Below are 20,053 nucleotides of genomic sequence, written 5' to 3' on the forward strand. Positions count from 1 at the left end.
TCATCTTTTTGTTTCTCCATTCTCTGTTCCCATTCTGATGGGTTTGAGCAGTGTTTCCCCCCAGGAGCTGAACCTGTTGTTGTTTGAGCTCTGGTTGCCCCACCTGGGATTTTGGGTTTTACTCAGATCTCCCCTTTCTGTGCCTGTCAGGGGATGGGGATGGGCAGCAGAGCATGGGCAGCTCCCAGGATCCACCAGGAAGCCCAAAAACATCCTCTCTCCCTGTCACCTTCCTAGTTTTTCTCACAAATGTGGGAAATATGGATGTTATCCAGTGGGGACACAGGGCATGGAGTCCTGGAATGTTTTGGGTTGGAAAGGACCCCAAATCCCACCCAGTGCCACCCCTGCCATGGCAGGGACACCTCCCACTGTCCCCAGTGTCCAACCTGGCCTTGGGCACTGCCAGGGATGCAGGGATGGAATTCCATCCCAGCCCTGCCCACCCTGCCAGGGAACAATCCCTTCCTAAAGATCTCATTCAAACCAACCCTTTTGTGAGCTGGAATCTCTTTTGGAATTTTAAAAAAAGCCCGTATTGATCATTTCTGTGCTCGCCCCCAGTGCCTACAACGTTCCCAGTTTCCGTGCTGGTGCTCAGCTGCTCAGCTCCCTGAGTGGATACGCCTACACCAAGAGAGCCTGGAAGAAAGAAGTGCTGGAATTGTACATGGATCCATCTTTTTTCCAGATGGACACTTCCTGCACTCAGTAAGATATGGAATTGCAGCACTCCAAGCTTGTATTCTGAATTTATAAGGAAAGGCTTTAAAGGAGAAGAGTAACATTGGGGAAAAAATTCCATTTAGTTCTTTCTTATGGAATGGGATAATGTTAAAAATGAATCTCAGCACTAATTCTGCTCCAGACAAGAGTCTGCACACAAATCCTGCCTGAAACTGTTTCCTTGTATGAAAAGTTTGACCAAAATCATTTCTGAGGTGCATCCACACCACAGCTTTCCCTGGATATCTAATCCCTTCTTTCTCTCCTGCAGCTGGAGATCCATCATTGATCATCTCCTCACACATGAGAAAACCATGTTCAAGGATTTGATGAGTAAGTATCAGCTGCTGATCATTTATTTCTACCTCACTTTGAAATCCATTTGCATTTGAGCCATTTGGGTGCATTTTTCATCCTTTCTAAAAGAATTATTGTGTTATAACACAAGATAAATTTTATTATGTGATGTGTGCCAGCAATTTATATATAAACACCAACAGGATGGGGCTACTGTGACAAGTTTGGTTTAACTAAGTTACAACAGATTTGTGATTTTTGCTAGAGCTATCAGTGAAGAGAGTTACTGCATTTAAAGGTTCTTCACTTAATTTAGGTGGTTTTTTTTAAAGCTCAACTTTGCTTGTAATAATTTGTGAGCTGGGTAATGAACAGAACAAACACTTGGGAATTTCAACAATGCATACTGTGAATTATCCGAATTTTGCATTGCTCAATTAAGAGAAATTTTTTTTCAGTGGTAAATAGATAACTGCAAATTTTTGACTTGCTAAAGTTAGCAATTTGGTTCTGACTTTAATTACAATTTGTGCTATCATTTCTAAAACTGTGAAAACAGTCTTTGGAAACTTGCAGGGAAGAAAAACCTATTCTATTATTAATAAAGGATTTGTCTTAGAAGGGTCTTGCTGAAAAATGAGATCACAAAGTTGCATTTTTTCTTTTACAATTCTCGGTCAGTGACCCAGGAGAGTTTTTTTCCTGGAAAATTTCAGGATCCAGGGCTGATGTCCAGCCCCAAAGGCAGTTCCTGAGGGGGGGTGGATAACTGACCCAGGAGAGATTTTTTCTGGAAGATTTGAGGATGCAGGGCTGATGTCCAGCCCCAAAGGCAGTTCCTGAGGGGAGGTGGACAACTGACCCAGGACAGTTTATTCTGGAAAATTTGAGGATGCAGGGCTGATGGGCAGCCCCAAAGGAGGCAATTCCTGAGGGGGAATGGCTAACTGACACAGGAGAGTTTTTTCTGGAAAATTTCAGTATCCAGGGCTGATGTCCAGCCCCAAAGGCAGTTCCTGAGGGTGGATAACTGACCCAGGAGAGTTTTTTTCTGGAAGATTTCAGTATCCAGGGATAATGGCCAGCCCCAAAGGAGGCAATTCCTGAGGGAGGGTGGATAACTGACCCAGGAGAGGTTTTTTTTCTGGAAAATTTGAGGATGCAGGGCTGATGTCCAGCCCCAAAGGCAGTTCCTGAGGGAGGGCTAACTGACCCAGGAGAGTTTTTCTGGAAAATTTAAGGATCCAGGGCTGATGGCCAGTCCCAAAGGCAGTTCCTGAGGGAGGGTGGATAACTGACCCAGGAGAGTTTTTTTTCTGGAAAATTTAAGGATCCAGGGCTGATGGCCAGCCCCAAAGGCAGTTCCTGAGGGAGGGTGGATAACTGACCCAGGAGAGTTTTTTTTTCTGGAAAATATAAGGATGCAGGGCTGATGGGCAGCCCCAAAGGAGGCAGTTCCTGAGGGGTGGATAACTGACCCAGGAGAGTTTTTTTCTGGAAAATTTGAGGATCCAGGGGTGATGGGCAGCTCCAAAGGCAGTTCCTGAGGGGTGGATAACTGACCCAGGAGAGTTTATTCTGGAAAATTTGAGGATCCAGGGGTGATGGCCAGCCCCAAAGGAGGCAGTTCCTGAGGGAGGGTGGATAACTGACCCAGGAGAGTTTTCCTGGAAGATTTCAGGATGCAGGGCTGATGGGCAGCCCCAAAGGCAGTTCCTGAGGGAGGGATAACTGACCCAGGAGAGTTTTTTTTCTGGAAAATTTGAGGATGCAGGGCTGATGGGCAGCCCCAAAGGAGGCAATTCCTGAGGGAGGGTGGATAACTGACCCAGGAGAGTTTTTTTCCTGGAAAATTTGAGGATGCAGGGCTGATGTCCAGCCCCAAAGGAGGCAGTTCCTGAGGGAGGGTGGATAACTGACCCAGGAGAGTTTATTCTGGAAAATTTGAGGATCCAGGGGTGATGGGCAGCCCCAAGGGCAGGCAGTTCCTGAGGGAGGGTGGATAACTGACCCAGGAGAGTTTTCCTGGAAAACTTGAGAATGCAGGGATGATGGGCAGCCCCAAAGGAGGCAATTCCTGAGGGGTGGATAACTGACCCAGGAGAGTTTTTTTCTGGAAGATTTCAATATCCAGGGATAATGGCCAGCCCCAAGGGAGGCAGTTCCTGAGGGTGGATAACTGACCCAGGAGAGTTTTCCTGGAAGATTTCAGGATCCAGGGCTGATGGCCAGCCCCAAAGGCAGTTCCTGAGGGGGGATAACTGACCCAGGAGAGTTTTTTTCTGGAAGATTTCAGGATGCAGGGATGATGGCCAGCCCCAAAGGAGGCAATTCCTGAGGGTGGATAACTGACCCAGGAGAGTTTTTTTTCTGGAAAATTTGAGGATCCAGGGCTGATGTCCAGCCCCAAAGGAGGCAGTTCCTGAGGGGGGATGGATAACTGACCCAGGACAGTTTTCCTGGAAGATTTGAGGATCCAGGACTGATGGACAGCCCCAAAGGCAGGCAATTCCTGAGGGGGGGTGGATAACTGACCCAGGAGAGTTTTTTTCTGGAAGATTTCAGTATCCAGGGATAATGGCCAGCCCCAAAGGAGGCAATTCCTGAGGGGTGGATAACTGACCCAGGAGAGTTTTTTTTCTGGAAAATTTGAGGATGCAGGGCTGATGTCCAGCCCCAAGGGCAGTTCCTGAGGGTGCCTAACTGTGCTGTGTGTCGCAGCCATGCAGAGCAGTGCCCTGAAGCTGTACCCCAGCTGCGAGCAGAAGGCCATGCTGCTGAAGCGCCAGGCGTTCGCCGTCTTCAGCGGGGAGATGGACCAGTACCACCTGTACCTGCCCCTGATCCAGGGTGAGCCTCCCCCTGCCCTTCCCTGGGCTGCCAAACAAATCCCTGTGGCCACAGAAATCCCTGGCAGTGCCCAAAGCCAGCCTGGATGGGTTTGGAGCAGCCTGGGGTTCATGAAGGTGTCCCTGCCCCTGGACCTGGCTGATCTTTGATGTCCCTCCCAACCCAAACCATTCCACGGTAGAAATTCTCTATGAAAACAAAGTCACCTCTTTGCCAACAAATGCTTTGGGTTTGTTTTTTTTTTTTTTTTTAATTTTGAACAAAATTTATGAATCCCCGAGTTCCAACAGATAAATGTTCACCTCAGCAAGGAAAGACAGGAATCTTGGTTTCAAGGCCTTTGTGTCACATTCACATTTTCTGAAAAATCCCTTAATCCAGGATTTTTCTCCTGGGAAGCTGAGAAGCCTCAGAGGAAAAAGAAAACATTTTTTATCTCATTTGCTTCTCCTGTGTTTTGCTCCTTTGGAGATTGTTTACCCACAGGTGATTGTTTCATTGGTTTCATGTGAGTTGTTTTCACTTTTTGGCCAATCAGGGCCAAGCTGTGTCAGGACTCTGAAGGAGTCACGAGTTTTCATTATTATTTTTTTACCCTTTTGTCTGTATCCTTTCCCCCTTCTTTAGTTTAGTTTAGTTTAGCATTCTTTAATATAATATAGTATATTAAAATAATAAATTGGCCTTGTGAGAACATGGAGTCAGATCCATCATTCCTCCCTGCCACAGGGGTCCCTGCAAGTACAATATCTTTGGTGTGGAAATGAAATTGTTTCAATCCTCCAGCCACTCTTGACCTGCTGTTGTTCTCCTTAAATGCCAGTTTTGATCACATTTTGTGCTCCATAAACCCACTCAGGCTTTGTATGAATTCCAACTCAGTTAATACAATGCAAAGAACTCAGCCCAAAGCTGATGATCAAATACAAATTGTGTTTTGCTGTGGAGAGCCTGGTTCAGACATGGCTTAAAGAAAGAGGCCATGAAGGTATTCAGCTGAGGGAAATCTAGAAGCCTGCTGTAAAGCAGCCTTTCCCAGGCTTGATCCTGTAAATAATTAAGGTTCTCAGCCACCTTTTATATAAACAACAAGATTCTCAGACCTTTCTGTCCTTGGCTGCTACTGGGAACAGACGGCCGGTCTGGGAACAGAGATGAAGGTTTTGAGAACTTTTCATATCATGGTGAGAACACTGATCTTGGTTTCAGTAAACAAACTTCAGGTATTGCAAACAAAAGGAGGAGCTGAAGTTTTCTCTACAGCCTGTCAGGAGCTCAGATTTTGCAATATGCATGAAGTGAATTAACACTGTTATAAAAAGTGCCTGATTGATGAATAAAGGGGAGTCGATGCTGAACAATGAAAGTTGGGTCTTCTCCCTCCATCTTCAATATTTTGCCACCTTCCACAAGGTGGAGAGGGACCTTTCACCAGGAGGGACAGCACCCAGGGAATGGCTGCCAGTGCCAGAGGGCAGGGCTGGGTGGGATCCTGGCAATGAGGAATTGTTCCCTGGCAGGGTGGGCAGGGCTGGCATGGAATTCCATCCCTGCATCCCTGGCAGTGCCCAAGGCCAGGCTGGACACTGGGGACAGTGGGAGGTGTCCCTGCCATGGCAGGGGTGGCACTGGAAGATCTTTATTAAGGTCCCTCCCAACCCAAATCCAGATTTTGTTAATCCTTTTCTCTGATTCCCTCTGCCTTCCCCCTGTGATTTGAGTTCCATCCCCTCAGGACTCACTCCCTGTGTCCAGGTTCCTTCCAGAACCTTCCCTGGCAGGGATCCCTGTGCAAACCCAGCTGGGAATGGTCCCAGTGCCAGAGGGCAGGGCTGGGTGGGATCCTGGCAATGAGGAATTGTTCCCTGGCAGGGTGGGCAGGGCTGGCATGGAATTCCATCCCTGCATCCCTGGCAGTGCCCAAGGCCAGGGGGACACTGGGGACAGTGGGAGGTGTCCCTGCCATGACACTGGATGATCTTTAATGTCCCTTCCCACCCAAAACCCTTCCACGATTCCACACTTGAATTCCCAAACAACACAAATTCATTAAAATGCCACTTTTATTTTGCTTTTTCCCCTTTTTATGCTTCTCCAGAGCGCCTGACTGAGAACCTCCGCGTGGGCCAGACCTCGCTGGTGGCCGCCCAGATGTTTCTGTTCTTCAGAGTTCTCCTCTTGAGGATTTCCCCTCAGCATCTCACCTCACTGTGGCCAATCATGGTCACAGAACTGGTAAGAAAGAAGTTTTGAACATTTGAAAAAAAAAAAAAAATTTACATTTAAAAAAAATTTTGAAAAAAAATTACATTTGGAAAAAATTCAGCCTGTGGCTTTTCCCAGTTTAGCTTTTTCCTCTTCCCTGCTTGGAAATGTTTCCACATTAATGTTTTAGCTCAATCTACAATTTGGGGGGGGGAAAAGTTAAATTGTCATTAGGAAATTCCTTTTTGGATTAATTTTGGTGTTGTTAATGGAATCTCATGCCTGAATTATTCATTTGTTACATGTCATAAAGGTGATTTTCAATGTAAATCATCACTTTTAGTTGGGATTGAGTTGTGTGAACATTTCAGCTTCTCAATAATTATCTTTTTAAAGATCCAGACATTTCTGCAGCTGGAGGAAGAATTAACTGAGGAAGAGGAACCGGCAAAGTAAGAGCTGCCATTTGAGAGATTTCTTTAAAATTAATTAATTTAATTAATTCTCTAGGATAGGGAGGAGAGTTTGAGAGATTTCTTTAAAATTAATAAATTAATTCTCTGGGATAGGGAGGAGCCAAGAGGATATTTTGCTATTGCATTTTTATTTTTCTATTACTGGTAAATCATAATTTAGATTTTTTTTAAAATCAGGTAAAATAGTGATATGCTTAAAAATATAATTACTAAGTATTTTGTGTATAATTACTAAGTCTTTATTTTGTGTATAATTACTAAGTCTTTATTTTGTGTACAAAAATACATGCTAAGACAGCAGTTGAATATTTTGACATGGTGCCATTTTTTGGGTATATTTTAGATTATTTTGCTCCTACAGAGCAGAAATAAAATAAAAACATTCATACAAGAGCCTCCTACAGAATAAAAATAATTATCCAGGAGCTCCTTAGTGTAAACGTGGGCATTCCTCTTGTGCTGACTGAAAAACCTGGGGTGGGTTGGAGTTTGAATGGGACATTTTTTTTTTTAATTTAAACACAGGAGCAACAGCAAAATGAGCAAAGGCAAAGGGGCTGAGATGCAGCCCAAGGAGCTGGGCCTGTACCTGGCAGCCTGCAAATTCCTGGACACTGCCCTTTCCTTCCCCCCTGACAGGATGCACCTCTTCCAAATGTGAGTCCCTCTTCTCCTCTTGCTCCTTTAGCCTTTGAAAGAATTCTGGTTTTCCTCAAGATTTCGTTTTGCCTTTGCTCAGTTCCTTTTAGGAGTGCTGATATTGGATATAGGGTGATAAATATTGAATTGAATTTATGGTGATATTGAATTTATGGTGATATTGAATTTATGGTGATAAATGGGATTTGGGAGAAGAATTTGGTCGTGGTGTAGTGTTGGAGATTCTTTCAGGGATGGCTCAGAAGGCAGCTGTGAGGAGCAAATTCTCACAGCCTGTTTCTGTGAACAGCAGAAGTTCTCAGGTTGTTTTTAATTACAAGTAAAAGTGACAAACATGAAGGCCTTGAGAACCTTGCATACCAGAGTTCTCAGGCAGCTTTCTCATAACAAGTGGATGTTCTATCTTTGGCTGTTTTGGGAAAGCAAAAATAATTTTGAGAACCCAAATCTTGGTATTGGAAACATAAGGAAGAGTTGGTGTGTTATCTCTGACCTATTGTGAGCTCAGGTTTGCAATATGCATGAACTTGATTAACACGGTTATAAAAGGTGCCTGATTGATTAATAAATTGGAGTTGATGCTGATCAATGCAAGGTGGGTCTTCTCCCTCCGACTTCAATAATGTAGGAGGATTTCCCCATCCTCTTTAGGATTCCTGAACTTGGAAAATTGGGAGAGGAGAAAGGTGGAGATTGTTTTCCATCTGGGAATGTTTTGGAGCTGGTTGTATTTAAATGTTGGCAAATTAGCAATGTAATAATTCATTAATAGCAAAGAAGAATATTTATGACAGATTTTTGTGCAAACAAGCAGTGCTGCACTAAAGTAGGCATGATCCAGACAAGGATTTCCACTTTTTTAAGGAATCAACCCATTTATTCCAGGTACAAAAGGTGGAGATTGTTTTCCATCTGGGAATGTTTTGGAGCTGGTTGTATTTAAATGTTGGCAAATTAGCAATGTAATAATTCCTTAATAGCAAAGAAGAATATTTATGACAGATTTTTGTGGAAACAAGCAGTGCTGCACTAAAGTAGGCATGATCCAAACAAGGATTTCCACTTTTTTAAGAAATCAACCCATTTATTCCAGGTACAAATGGGCTTTTTCCACTTTTTTAAGGAATCAACCCATTTATTCCAGGTACAAAAGGTGGAGATTGTTTTCCATCTGGGAATGTTTTGGAGCTGGTTGTATTTAAATGTTGGCAAATTAGCAATGTAATAATTCATTAATAGCAAAGAAGAATATTTATGACAGATTTTTGTGGAAACAAGCAGTGCTGCACTAAAGTAGGCATGATCCAAACAAGGATTTCCACTTTTTTAAGGAATCAACCCATTTATTCCAGGTACAAATGGGCTTTTGTGCCAGAGGTGGACACAGAAGCATCTCCTGTCACCTCCCAGCTGCTGGAAAACCACCAGGAATGCCAACCACACATCGTGAGGATCATGGACCTGCTCAAGATGAAATACGGGGTAAAGAAACTTCTCCTTTTTTTAGTTCTTAATCCATTAATTGACTTTTTCCAAACACAAGATTTTAAGTTATTCAGGGGATTTTTAGATATTCCCTGTGAGGAAGAGGAGGAGAAGCTGCCCCTGCATCCCTGGCAGTGCCCAAAGGTTGGACATTGGGTTTGGAGCAGCCTGGGGTAGATGAAGGTGTCCCTGCCCCTGGCATTGGCTGATCCTTGATGTCCCTCCCACCCCAAACCATTCCATGACAGAAATTCTGTAAAAAAGCAAAGTTTTTCTCAACAAATGCTTTGGGGTTTTTTTTTTAATTTTAAATAAAATTTCTGAATCTCTGAGTTCCAACAGATAAATGAGCTCAGCAAGGAAAGACAGGAATCTTGGTTTCGAGGCCTTTGGTCTGGAAATGGGATTATTTTATGGCAAAAATAAACTTTCAGCCAATGAGATTATTTTATGGCAAAAATAAACTTTCAGCCACTTTTTCAGCCAATAAACTTTCAACCTCTTGGCCTGCTGTTGTTCTCCTTAAATGGAAGTTTGGCTGAAGGGTGGCTGTGCTGAGCTGGGGTCGGTCTCTTTCTCCAGGCAACAACAACAGAACAAGAGGACACAGCCTCAAGCTGTGCCAAGGGAGATCCAGGCTGGAATTAAGGAGGAAGTGTTTTACAGAAAGAGTGGTCAAATACTGGAATCATCTGCCCAGGGAGGTGGTGGAGTCACCTGTGGGATCTCAGCACCTCAGGACTGAGGTGTCACCGAGAGCACCCTTGGGGGGCTCGGGAGTCCTGGAATGTTCCAGAAGTGTCTGGTGGCTGGACTTTGATCCCACACAGGAGACGACACCTGTATGAGGACAGGAGGGTTTCACCGGGGTGAATGGTGAAGGGATCAGTTAATTAGAGAGTGAAACACAGGGTTTAGGATTTCTGTACAGGGGGGTTTAGAGAAGTAAGATGGAGGAATTGGGGCGTGTCCTGTCCTTCTTCTTCTTCTTCTTCTCCTCCATCTTCTGTGGTGATGGTGGCACTTTGGGATTGGTCATTACTAAAAGTGCACTGGGCAATAAGGGTGAAAGGTATTGGGGAAAAATGATAAATATTGTACACGTAACTTTGGGTATAAAGATAGGTGACCGCCCGGAGGGCAGGGAGTGTGCTCATGGCTGGCTGCTGAGCAGAGCTCTGTCGGGCCGAGAGAAAATCTTTTAGATAAACAATTAATAAACACCGAGACCGAGAAAAGAACTGAAGCCTCTTCTGTTCCTTTGAAACGCGGCTGCCCCAAGGCCACCCCGGGCCTTTCCAGGCCATCCAAACAGCCGAAAACCGGACAGTCACCATCCCTCGAAGAGTTTAAAAAAAGCCTGGATGTGGCACTTGGTGCCATGATCTAGTTGAGGTGTTAGAACATGGGTTGGACTTGATGATCTTAAAGGTCTCTTCCAACCTAGAATTTCTGTGATTCTGTGAAGTTTTGAAGTTATTGAAGGGATTTTTAGATATTCCCTGTGAGGAAAAGTCTGCCCAGAGCAGCTGTGGCTGCCTCAGGATCCCTGGAACGTCCAAGGCCAGCTTGGAGCAGCTGGGACAGTGGAGGAACTCATGGATGATGATCTTCAAGATCCTTTCCAACCTTTAATAAATCCCTGCATTTTTTTTTTCCCTTCCAGGACCCAAAGCACCCTGAGGGAGCTGCCAGGAATGCCAGGTTCCCCCTGCTGAGCCTGCACTCGGTGTCCAGCATCACCCAGCTGCTGCCTTTCTTCCACACCCTGTGCTGGGCATTCACAGCGCCGGGCAGTGCCCACCACAGCTGCCAGCCCTCTGCAGCCGCCCCCCTGCACTGCCCTGGCAGCAGCACCAGCACGCTCCTGCAGCAGCTGGAGCAAAGTGTGGAGTTGGATTTCCTGGAAAATATGGAAAGCTGAGCACTGGGATACACCTGAGTTAACCACAAAGAAAGCTTGGCTGAAATTCTGGGTTTTTCCCCCAGATTTCCAGCTGTATTTTGGGATTTTGGAAAGCTGAGCACTGGGACACTCCTGAATTAACCACAAAGAAAGCTTGGCTGAAATTCTGGGTTTTTTCCCCCCAGATTTCCAGCTGTATTTTGGGATTTCCAGCTGCATTTTGGGATTTTGGAAAGCTGAGCACTGGGACACTCCTGAGTTAACCACAAACAAAGCTTGGCTGAAATTCTGGTTTTTTCCCACCCAGATTTCCAGCTGCATTTTGGGATTTTGGAAAGCTGAGCACTGGGACACTCCTGAATTAACCACAAACAAAGCTTGGCTGAAATTCTGGGTTTTTCCCACCCAGATTTCCAGCTGCATTTTGGGATTTTGGAAAGCTGAGCACTGGGACACTCCTGAGTTAACCACAAAGAAAGCTTGGCTGAAATTCTGGGTTTTTCCCACCCAGATTTCCAGCTGCATTTTGGGATTTTGGAAAGCTGAGCACTGGGACACTCCTGAGTTAACCACAAAGAAAGCTTGGCTGAAATTCTGGTTTTTTCCCCAGATTTCCAGCTGCATTTTGGGATTTTGGAAAGCTGAGCACTGGGACACTCCTGAGTTAACCACAAACAAAGCTTGGCTGAAATTCTGGGTTTTTCCCCCAGATTTCCAGCTGTATTTTGGGATTTCCAGCTGCATTTTGGGATTTTGGAAAGCTGAGCACTGGGACACTCCTGAGTTAACCACAAACAAAGCTTGGCTGAAATTCTGTTTTTTTCCCCCAGATTTCCAGCTGTATTTTGGAGTTTCCAGCTGCATTTTGGGATTTTGGAAAGCTGAGCACTGGGACACTCCTGAATTAACCACAAAGAAAGCTTGGCTGAAATTCTGGTTTTTTCCCCCCAGATTTCCAGCTGTATTTTGGGATTTCCAGCTGCATTTTGGGATTTCCAGCTGCATTTTGGGATTTTGGAAAGCTGAGCACTGGGACACTCCTGAATTAACCACAAAGAAAGCTTGGCTGAAATTCTGGTTTTTTCCCACCCAGATTTCCAGCTGTATTTTGGGATTTCCAGCTGTATTTTGGGATTTTGGAAAGCTGAGCACTGGGACAACTCCTGAATTAACCACAAAGAAAGCTTGGCTGAAAGTCTGGTTTTTTCCCCAGATTTCCAGCTGTATTTTGGGATTTTGGAAAGCTGAGCACTGGGACACTCCTGAGTTAACCACAAAGAAAGCTTGGCTGAAATTCTGGTTTTTTCCCCAGATTTCCAGCTGTATTTTGGGATTTCTCTTCAGTTATTCAGGTGGTGAAAAGGAGGAATCTCCAGCTGCTGTGGAGATAAGGGAATAAGGGAAGTTTGGTGGGAATTTCTCAGAGTTTCTGTGGTTTATTTGTTTTCCGTGGGGAGGATTAAAGATGTTTTGTAAATAGAGGAAGAATATTTTGGACTTGGTGGAAGTAGCAGCTGCCCTGGGAGTTCTCCAGGACTTTAAAGTGTTTTTGGAACTGTGTCCTGAAGGAAAAATGGAAGGAAAATCCAATATTGCATGTCAGTGTACAATCAGTTTGCAGCGAGTCATTTCCTGAGGTGAAAGCCCCTAATTTGACCTAAACTGATCAAATTCTAAAAAAAATCCCCCAAATTCCCCACAGATGGATTGTCTGAGTCCCAGCATTGTGCAAGGAGCTGCAGCTTTGCCCTGGCTGTCATTTCAGAGCAGCATCTTCAGGCTTAGCAATTCCTAACAAATCAGAAATGTGCATAAAACACAAACCTCTGCAGGAACAGTTTGTAATTAGCATTACTTGAGGGGATTTTGATTTTAATGAATCGATTAAAATATTTAAATTCATATTTTTTAAATGAAAAACTTTCGTTCTTTCAGTGACTCAGGTGGCTGCAGCTTCTGCAATGCAACTAAATGAAGATAATGCTGTAAAAATAGAAATTGCTTAACTGAAATGCAAATAATATTCTTTGTTTTTTGTTTTTGTAAGAACGTTTTTTGTACAAAAGAATGTATTTGGCTGTTCCTGGATGGTGAGAGAGGTAGGGGGATCATGCCAGTGCTTTTGCTAAGTTAAAAAGGACATGGGAAAAGATTTGGTTGGGAGTCAAGGATTTCTCTTTCCCAAACTCCCACAACAACAAGGGAGGCTTCTCTGCAGTTTTAGGTACAGATGGATGAGATTTTCATCTCGGGTTTATAAACTAAAATAATGCAACATCCTTTCCTCTCACACACTGGAATACTGTACAAAAATAACAGCACAGGAGGCTTGTGCTGAACTTATTTAAATCTTTGCATTTTTACAGGGAAGGAAAGTGGTGGACTGAGGTGTGGTCATAAAGAATGTGAATTATTTCTATTAATATAATTTATTAATGGTCTCTAATGCTGTTGGAATGAGCACAAGTGAAAAGTTTCCCTTTGAAATGAATGTTGGAGCAGGACATTGTTAAAATGTTGGTGTTCATTTCCCACCTGTCTTCAATAATTTTTGTGGATAATCTGAATACTCAGGATGGTTTGCTGCTTTTACTCTCAGTTTGGTTGCGTTCCACACTTGGATATTTCCCTTCAAATGCTGAGAAAGGAGAGCAGGGTTAGATGGGATGTTGGGAAGGAATTCCTGGCTGGGACGGAATTCCCAGAGCAGCTGGGGCTGCCCTGCATCCCTGGCAGTGCCCAAGGCCAGGGGGACACTGGGGACACTGGGAGGTGTCCCTGCCATGGCAGGGGTGGCTCTGGATGGGCTTTGAGATCCCCTCCAACCCAAACCATTCCAGGATTCTGTTATTCCATGATTTTATCAAACTGTCCGGTTTTCGGCTGTTTGGGTGGCCTGGAAAGGCCCGGGGTGGCCTTGGGGCAGCCGCGTTTCAAAGGAACAGAAGAGGCTTCAGTTCTTTTCTCGGTCTCGGTGTTTATTAATTGTTTATCTAAAAGATTTTCTCTGGGCCCGACAGAGCTCTGCTCAGCAGCCAGCCATGAGCACACTCCCTGCCCTCCGGGCGGTCACCTATCTTTATACCCAAAGTTACGTGTACAATATTTATCATTTTTCCCCAATACCTTTCACCCTTATTGCCCAGTGCACTTTTAGTAATGACCAATCCCAAAGTGCCACCATCACCACAGAAGATGGAGGAGAAGAAGAAGAAGAAGAAGGACAGGACACGCCCCAATTCCTCCATCTTACTTCTCTAAACCCCCCTGTACAGAAATCCTAAACCCTGTGTCTCACTCTCTAATTAACCAATCCCTTCACCATTCACCCCGGTGAAACCCTCCTGTCCTCATACAGGTGTCGTCTCCTGTGTGGGATCAAAGTGCAGCCACCAGACACTTCTGGAACATTCCAGGACTCCCGAGCCCCCCAAGGGTGCTCTCGGTGACACCTCAGTCCTGAGCTGCTGAGATCCCACATCAAATGGTGTTAAAATCTAAGAAAACTTTCTGCTTTCAGTGGCATCAGACATTTAAGGGACTTGCAGAATCCTTCCACTGCAGAAGAAAAAGTTCTTTATGATTTGGTATCCAAGCAGATCTTTTATAATTATAAATAAGGTGTGAAAGAGGAGGAAAGGGCTTTGACTAAAAGTCCTGTTGGAGTGCTGGAGGAGCAGAGTTCCACAGGCCCAGAGGGGAATATTTGATTGCTTTATTCCATGACTTTATTACTGTTCCATGTGGGACTGACTGTGGTTGTTTTCTCCCCCTGATGAATCCCCTGAGGAGCCAGAGCAGGGCTCTCCTGCTCTGAGCTGCTCCCACCAAAGCAGAGCAGCCTCTCTGGAATCTGGAATCTGGAAATGCCTGGAACTCCAGACATCCTCTGCTTTTCCAGGGCAGGAAATGCTTTTGCTTTGCTGTGATTTTGCTTTTCAGTCTAACCAAGCTCAGCTTTGGCCTTGGGACACTTCGGCTCCAGTGCAGCAGAGCCACAGTGCTCAAAGGGGGACCTGGAAATATTCCAAAGGATTTCATTGTCCTGAAAGAAAAAATCAAAATCAGGAGGTGCAACCAAGGGAAACTGCTGGAGAGCAGCAGGACTTGAAGTGTAGAGCATTAAGTGATGGTTGTGTACCCCATACCATACATGAATGTAATTCTTCTATGAATATTAAATGTTATTTTGCAATGCCTTTTCAAATGCAGTTCTTATTTTTCAACCTGCCTTCACTGCTCACTCACCAATTCTAATTTTTATCTGACTCTGGAAAAGCTCCTAAATTCAAATACAGAAAAGATCTCCAAGATCATCAGGTCCCAGCTGTGCCCACCTTGTGCCCAGCCCAGAGCACTCAGTGCCACCTCCAGGGGACACCTGCAGGGATGGGCACTGCAAAGCTCCCTGGGCAGCCCCTGCCAAGGCCTGAGCTTGGGAACACTTCCACACATCCAAGGGAACATTTCCACATCTCCAAGGGAACATTTCCACACATCCAAGGGAACATTTCCACACATCCAAGGGAACATTTCCACATCTCCAAGAGAGATTTCCACACGTCCAAGGGAACATTTCCACATATCCAAGGGAACATTTCCACACATCCAAGGGAACACTTCAACATCCAAGGGAACACTTCAACATCCAAGGGAACATTTCCACACATTCAAGGGAGATTTCCACATCTCCAAGGGAACATTTCCACACATCCAAGGGAACATTTCCACATCTCCAAGGGAACATTTCCACATATCCAAGGGAACACTTCAACATCCAAGGGAACATTTCCACATCTCCAAGGGAACATTTCCACATCTCCAAGGGAACACTTCCACATCTCCAAGGGAACATTTCCACATCTCCAAGGGAACATTTCCACATCTCCAAGGGAACATTTCCACATTTCCAAGGGAACATTTCCACACATCCAAGGGAACATTTCCACATCTCCAAGGGAACATTTCCACATCTCCAAGGGAACATTTCCACATCTCCAAGGGAACATTTCCACATCTCCAAGGGAGATTTCCACATCTCCAAGGGAGATTTCCACATCTCCAAGGGAACATTTCCACACATCCAAGGGAACATTTCCACATCTCCAAGGGAACATTTCCACATCCAAGGGAACATTTCCACATCTCCAAGGGAACATTTCCACACATCCAAGGGAACATTTCCACATCCAAGGGAACATTTCCACACATCCAAGAGAGATTTCCACACATCCAAGGGAACATTTCCACATCCAAGGGAACATTTCCATATATCCAAGGGAACATTTCCACATCTCCAAGGGAACACTTCAACATCCAAGGGAACATTTCCACACATCCAAGGGAACATTTCCACACATCCAAGGGAACATTTCCACATCTCCAAGGGAACATTTCCACACATCCAAGGGAACATTTCCACACATCCAAGGGAACATTTCCACATCTCCAAGGGAACATTTCTACATATCCAAGGGAACATTTCCACATCTCCAAGAGAGATTTCCACACATCCAAGGGAACATTTCCATATATCCAAGGGAACATTTCCACACATCCAAGGGAACATTTCCATATATCCAAGGGAACATTTCCACATCCAAGGGAACATTTCCACATCTCCAAGGGAACATTTCCACATCTCCAAGGGAACACTTCCACATATCCAAGGGAACATTTCCACACATCCAAGGGAACATTTCCACATATCCAAGGGAACATTTCCACACATCCAAGGGAACATTTCCACATCTCCAAGGGAACACTTCAACATCCAAGGGAACATTTCCACATCTCCAAGGGAACATTTCCATATATCCAAGGGAACATTTCCACACATCCAAGGGAACACTTCAACATCCAAGGGAACATTTCCACATATCCAAGGGAACATTTCCACACATCCAAGGGAACATTTCCACATCTCCAAGGGAACACTTCAACATCCAAGGGAACATTTCCATATATCCAAGGGAACACTTCCACATCTCCAAGAGAGATTTCCACACATCCAAGGGAACATTTCCACACATCCAAGGGAACATTTCCACACATCCAAGGGAACACTTCCACATCTCCAAGGGAACATCCAAGGGAACCACAACCACGTTCACCATGAAACCCCAGCCTCAAGTGCCACATCCACAAGGTTTTTGAACATTTCCAGGGATGGGGACCCCACCACAACCCTGAGTGTCCTGTTCCAATGTTTGACCATCCTCTCCATAAAGAAATGTTTCCAAATATCCACCCTGAGCCTGCCCTGGCCCAGCCTGAGGCCGCTCCCTCTGCTCCTGTCCCTGTTCCCTGGGAGCAGAGCCCGACCCCCCCGGCTGTGCCCTCCTGGCAGGGCCTTGTGCAGAGCCACGAGGGCCCCTGAGCCTCCTTTGCTCCAGCCCCAGCCCCTTCCAGCTCCTCAGGGATTCTGCAGCCCCTTCCAGCTCCTCAGGGATTCTGCAGCCCCTTCCAGCTCCTCAGGGATTCTGCAGCCCCTTCCAGCTCCCCAGGGATTCTGCAGCCCCTTCCAGCCCCTCAGGGATTCTCCATTCCCTTCCAGCCCCTCAGGGATTCTGCAGCCCCTTCCAGCTCCTCAGGGATTCTCCATTCCCTTCCAGCTCCTCAGGGATTCTGCAGCCCCTTCCAGCTCCTCAGGGATTCTGCAGCCCCTTCCAGCTCCCTCAGGGATTCTGCAGCCCCTTCCCAGCTCCTCAGGGATTCTGCAGCCCCTTCCCAGCTCCCTCAGGGATTCTGCAGCCCCTTCCCAGCTCCCTCAGGGATTCTGCAGCCCCTTCCCAGCTCCGTTCCCTGCCCTGCACACGCTCCAGCCCCTCCAGGGCTCTCCTGCAGCACCAGAACTGGGCCCAGCACTCGAGGGACCCCAGCACAGAGGGACAATCCTATTGTGGTCATGGTCCCCTGAATGGAGAGTAATAAGTATTGACTCTATGATTGCAGAAGGCTGATCAATTGTTTCATTAAGCTATATTATATTATAATACTGTACTGTACTATACTATACTACACTATCTCACTAAGAAGTCTGTAACCCTTACTGACAGTCTGATACAGCTCTGACCTGACTGGTCAGAGGCCAATCCCTCTAAACACCATCCACTGTCTAATTAAGAAATCACTCTTTGGTAAATAATCTCCACAACACGTTCTACATGTAGACAACAACAGGCGTAGCAAATGGAGATAAGAATTGTTTCTCGTTCTTTTCTCTGAACTTTCTCACAGCTTCCCAGGAAAATCCTGGCAGAAAACCATGTCTATCTGTGTTCAGAGGATGTGACCACCACACAATCCCTGCCCTGCTCCTGCTGCACACACAATTCCCCACCCAGCCCAGCTGCCCTGGGCACCCCTGGGTTTGTGTCCAGCCCTGTCACAGCACCCCCAGGGCCTTTTCCCATTGAGGCACAGCTGGGACTTTCCCACAGCGCTTCTGCCCTCCAGGCGCTCTGAGTGTTCCTGTCTGGCTTCCCAGAGCAGTTTCTACTTCAGCATTTCTGCTGATTCCAGGTGTCCCTGTTCAGGGGACCATGACCACAACAGGATTGTCCCTCTGTGCCGGCTCTGAGAGGCCCCTCCAGGGCTGTGCCCAGTTCTGCTCCTGCAGGAGAGCCCTGGAGGGGCTGGAGCGTGTCCAGGGCAGGGAACGGAGCTGGGAAGGGGCTGCAGAATCCCTGAGGGAGCTGGGAAGGGGCTGCAGAATCCCTGAGGGAGCTGGGAAGGGGCTGGAGAATCCCTGAGGAGCTGGAAGGGGCTGCAGAATCCCTGAGGAGCTGGAAGGGGCTGCAGAATCCCTGAGGGAGCTGGAAGGGGCTGGGGCTGGAGCAAAGGAGGCTCAGGGGCCCTCGTGGCTCTGCACAAGGCCCTGCCAGGAGGGCACAGCCGGGGGGGGTCGGGCTCTGCTCGCAGGGAACAGGGACAGGAGCAGAGGGAGCGGCCTCAGGCTGGGCCAGGGCAGGCTCAGGGTGGATATTGGGAATTTTTTTCCTGGAAAAGGTGCTCAGGAGTATCCATCCCTGGAGGCGACACTGACTGCTCTGGGCTGGGGACAAGGCGGTGATCGGGCACAGCTGTCCTGGATGACATCCCAGCCCTGTCCCAACCCAACCCATCCCCTCACTCCGCCCCGCCGCCATCCCCTCACAGCGCCCTCAGCGCCCCAGCCCCGCCCACCGGAGGAGTGGGCGTGGCCTCACCACAAGCCCCGCCCCGCGTGCGCGCGCCCGGGCCCGGAAGCGCGCAAGGCCGCGGGGAGGCGGAAGCGCGCGCGGGGCCGCGGCCTGAAGATGGCGGCGAAAACACAGGGCGGGATCCGCCTGAGCGCGGTGAGTGCGGGCGGGCGGCGGGGCCGCGGCCGGCCGGGACACGGCACCCGGGGGACCCGCTCGGGACCGGCTCCTTCCAGCCTGCTGTCATGGCCAGCGACACCTCCCGCCGTCCCAGGCTGTTCGGAGCCCGTCCGGGCTGGCCTTGGGCACCTCCGGGGTGACTCCTCCAGCGAGGGCGGGGAGCGCTGAGTGTCTCTGTGGGGGACGTGGGGCCGGGGGCTCCCCGCCCTCATCCCCGCTCAGAACCGGCAAAATCCCGCTCTGTGGGGCCGGCCGGGCTGTCCGAGGGGACGGTGAGGGCTGGGGGTGGGCTCGGGGCTGGGGGCGGGATTTCCCCGCCTCTGGCGAGCGCCGTGACCTCTAATTGCCGACTTGGAACTCCAAATCTTAACTACTTTTATTGCGAGCGGCCTAATTAGAGTTTAACCCTAATTGCGGCTGAGAGCGATGAGTGTTCGCGCAGTTCGGGGCTGCTGGGTTGGCTTTTCAGTCGCGGTGCTGTTGCCGAGCTGTTGTGGCGATCGGTTCGGTTGTTTGTGCTGATAGAAATGAAGTTAAATTTCCTGCTTTTTTTAGGGGAAATAGGAGGGGTTTTCCCAAGTCAATGCCTCTAAATCTCACCTGTTCTCATCACCTTGCTTTAGGACAGGGGAAAGAAGCAGGAGTGCTCTGATGAGTAACTTAGGAAATATTTGAGTGACAAATAGTGAGTGTTAAGAAGTGCTGGAATGACAGAATCGTTTTGGATGGAAAAGACCTCCCAGATCACTGAGTCCCACCTCTGGCTGCAATTTTATCACCTAATATCGATTTATGTTACCCTAACATCCATTTCTGTTATCTTAATGTGAATTTATATTACCCTAATAAAAGTTGCTAAAATGAATTATTCCAGAGATGAGCCCTAAACGTCACCTCCTCGAAGTTCCAAAATTGCGTTTAGATTTTGATTTCAGGTCTTAAATTCTTGCAAGTGTTTGAAATCCACACTTTGTGTGATATTTTATTGCAGCAGGGTTGTTTTTTTTTTTTAGATGAAGATTTGGATTTGTTATTACTTTTTGGATGCATTATTGGTCGTCTTGAGAGGAAAAATGTTAAAAATC

General features: G+C 46.9%; 2 protein-coding genes across 2 annotated transcripts in view; both read left to right on the forward strand.

The window, feature by feature from the left end:
- The window catches only part of DOP1B (DOP1 leucine zipper like protein B), a 67,857-nt gene extending 53,057 nt beyond the window's left edge, over positions 1-14,800 (forward strand). Inside the window, exons 30-37 of the mRNA XM_064705171.1 lie at positions 565-711; positions 998-1,059; positions 3,745-3,873; positions 5,972-6,108; positions 6,475-6,530; positions 7,080-7,211; positions 8,567-8,696; positions 10,366-14,800. Coding sequence (XP_064561241.1) covers positions 565-711; positions 998-1,059; positions 3,745-3,873; positions 5,972-6,108; positions 6,475-6,530; positions 7,080-7,211; positions 8,567-8,696; positions 10,366-10,623 — 1,051 coding nt within the window. The 3' untranslated portion in view covers positions 10,624-14,800. The remainder of the gene's footprint in view (positions 1-564; positions 712-997; positions 1,060-3,744; positions 3,874-5,971; positions 6,109-6,474; positions 6,531-7,079; positions 7,212-8,566; positions 8,697-10,365) is intronic.
- Positions 14,801-18,824: 4,024 nt separating this feature from the next.
- The window catches only part of MORC3 (MORC family CW-type zinc finger 3), a 44,688-nt gene continuing 43,459 nt past the window's right edge, over positions 18,825-20,053 (forward strand). Inside the window, exon 1 of the mRNA XM_064705177.1 lies at positions 18,825-18,944. Coding sequence (XP_064561247.1) covers positions 18,906-18,944 — 39 coding nt within the window. The 5' untranslated portion in view covers positions 18,825-18,905. The remainder of the gene's footprint in view (positions 18,945-20,053) is intronic.

The sequence above is a fragment of the Zonotrichia leucophrys genome, chromosome 1, assembly GCF_028769735.1.
Source record: "Zonotrichia leucophrys gambelii isolate GWCS_2022_RI chromosome 1, RI_Zleu_2.0, whole genome shotgun sequence".
NCBI lineage: Eukaryota > Metazoa > Chordata > Aves > Passeriformes > Passerellidae > Zonotrichia > Zonotrichia leucophrys.